The sequence below is a fragment of the Sinocyclocheilus rhinocerous genome, unplaced genomic scaffold (assembly GCF_001515625.1).
Source record: "Sinocyclocheilus rhinocerous isolate Xijiao unplaced genomic scaffold, SAMN03320098_v1.1 scaffold936, whole genome shotgun sequence".
NCBI lineage: Eukaryota > Metazoa > Chordata > Actinopteri > Cypriniformes > Cyprinidae > Sinocyclocheilus > Sinocyclocheilus rhinocerous.
Window position 1 is genome coordinate 500,178 of NW_015662583.1, and position 2,500 is coordinate 502,677.

Consider the following 2,500-nt stretch of genomic DNA (forward strand, 5'->3'; position numbering starts at 1 on the left):
ACTGGAGTAATGATGCTGAAAATTCAGCTTTGCATCACAGAAATAAATTATATTTTAAAGGATATTAAAATAGAAACCATTATTTTATATTGTAATAACATTTTGCAAGATTACTGTATTTTTTCTGTATTTTTGATCAAATAAATGCAGCCTTGATGAGCAGAAGAGACTTCTTTAAAAACATTACAAGTCTTACTGATCCCAAACTTTTGACCGGTAGTGTATATATAATTTTTTTCATATTTATGTTTTTGATTATGGGGTGAAAATGACCTGAACAAATTTTAGCAAAATAGAAAAAAAAAACCTAAACATTCCAAACTCATGCCTTTTTCAAGCATTTTGGTCTGGCAGTTTTTGGGCAGTCGGAGGGTGTGGTCTCAGTGTCCCTGCATGTCTGCGCCCCCTGGTGGTTGCCCGGCCGTGGCGTTCAGATACTGCCAGCTGAGCGCCGCTAACAGCATGACGGCCGAGACGTAGACCGGAGAGATGTGGTGCGCGCGGGACGACAGCACGGCTGAAGACAGGCTCTTCTCACGGATGACACTCAGGATAAACAGAGTCTTCTCCCGGGACGGGTCTGTGACGGAAACCTTCTGCAGGATCTGTGGGGAGATGAGAATTACCGGAGTAAACGGCTGCAGTACGGAGGACGGTGAAATACAGAGTTCTGGCATGAAACTCTAGATGGCGCAGTCCGATAGCTCTAACTCAGTCTGACCTAATGACGGAGAGGTACGCGATGACGTCTGGGACGTGGCGGAGGGCGTCGGTCACCAGCAGGTTGAGGCAGGACAGAGCGGAGCTCAGGTGCTGAGGATGGGAGAAATCCTCCAGACGGGCCGTGAACTGACTCCAGGCCTGCGGAGCAGAAACAGCATTCATTCACACATGCATGTAAAACATGATCGGGATTTGAACCCTCTGGACCCTTCATTTGTGGGTCACACTTGCTAGCTTCGCAGTCAAAAGCCTTGAAATGTAACTTTTTTTTTCCAGGAAAATCAATGTGATCTATTTTTGTTCAATAATATTTTTTTATTATTATTTAGAATTTTGAGTGGCCTAAATAAAACTAAATAAATGAAAACAACAACAAAAACTTAATAATTGACATATGTGTCCCTGGACCACAAAACCAGTCGTAAGGGTCAATTTTTTTTAATTGAGATTTATGCATCATCTGAAAGATGAATAATAATCTTTCCACTGATGTATGGTTTGTTAGGATCGGACAATATTTGGCTGAGATCCAACTATTTGAAAATCTGGAATCTGAGGGTGCAAAAAAATCTAAATATTGAGAAAATCAGAAAGTTCTTAGCGATGCATATTACTAATGATAATACATTTTTGATATATTTACGGTAGGAAATTTACAAAATATCTTCATGGAACATGATCTTTACTTAATATCCTAATGATTTTTGGCATAAAAGACAAATCAATAATGTATTGTTGGCTATTGCTACAAATATACCCCAGCGACTGAAGACTGCTTTTGTGCTCCAGGGACACATATAATATACATGTATATAGACATATAAAAAATGACAAAAACACACAACAAAATTACTAAAACTTTAACCAAAATTAAAAAAGGAAAATATAAAAACAAAATATAAAACTAAAATGATAAAAATGTCATTACTTCAAATAAAAATAAACATTAACTGAAATACAATACAATAAAATAAAATATAAAAATCTTAAACCTATTTTAGCTAGATGCAAATCAATATTTAGTTTAATTTCAAATACTACAGCAATTCAAACTAAAACTTAAACTCAAAACTGAAACTTTATAAAAAAATATGGACCTATTTAAATAAATAAATAACAAAAACACAGTAAAAAATATGCACACATACAAAAAAAAAAGACAAAAACACAATAAAATTACTAAAACTTTACAATTAAAATTACAACTGAAAATATAAAATAAAAACAATGAATAAAAAAAATGTATTACTTGAAATAAAATAAACATGAACTGAAATAAAATAAAATATAAAAATGTTTAAACTTATTTTATTTCAGCTAGTTGCCACGGCAAAATTTTTTCATTTTTGTTTAGTTTAAGTACTAAAATGACTAAAGACTAAAACTAAATAAACAGACATACTTAGAAAAAAACTAACAAACAAAATTGCTAAAACCATAACTAAAATTAAAATAAAAACAGACAATATAAAAATAATATCTACTTCAAAATATTAACAAAAATTATAATGGTATATCAATGATACTAAAATAACACTGGTACAATAAAGCAATAAGCCCCGTGAAGCCGTGGTTTACAGTGAATAAAAATAAAAACAAAAAAGCATAAAGTAATGCACAACAGAGAAGCTAGTAAAAGCAGAAGTGTAATTAAAAATGCAGAATTTTACAAAAGCAGCAAACAACAAAATGAAGAAACATGTGGCTCAACAAGTTCAAGTTGGTTTACGTCAAAAAAAAAAGAAATTTCCACTGCTTCTTTGCTGTTTCAGTGAGT

General features: G+C 33.0%; 1 protein-coding gene across 1 annotated transcript; it reads right to left on the reverse strand.

Moving 5' to 3' along the window:
* Positions 1-208: 208 nt before the first annotated feature.
* LOC107728132 (squalene synthase-like) lies at positions 209-723 on the reverse strand. Its single transcript, XM_016538218.1, has one exon. The coding sequence runs from the start codon at positions 675-677 to the stop codon at positions 381-383; it is 297 nt and encodes a 98-aa protein (XP_016393704.1). The 5' UTR covers positions 678-723; the 3' UTR covers positions 209-380.
* Between the last annotated feature and the right edge of the window lie 1,777 nt (positions 724-2,500).

Bases quoted from the DNA above. Each gene is read 5' to 3' on its own strand.
- LOC107728132 (XM_016538218.1), bottom strand. From the start codon at position 677: ATGCCAGAACTCTGTATTTCACCGTCCTCCGTACTGCAGCCGTTTACT.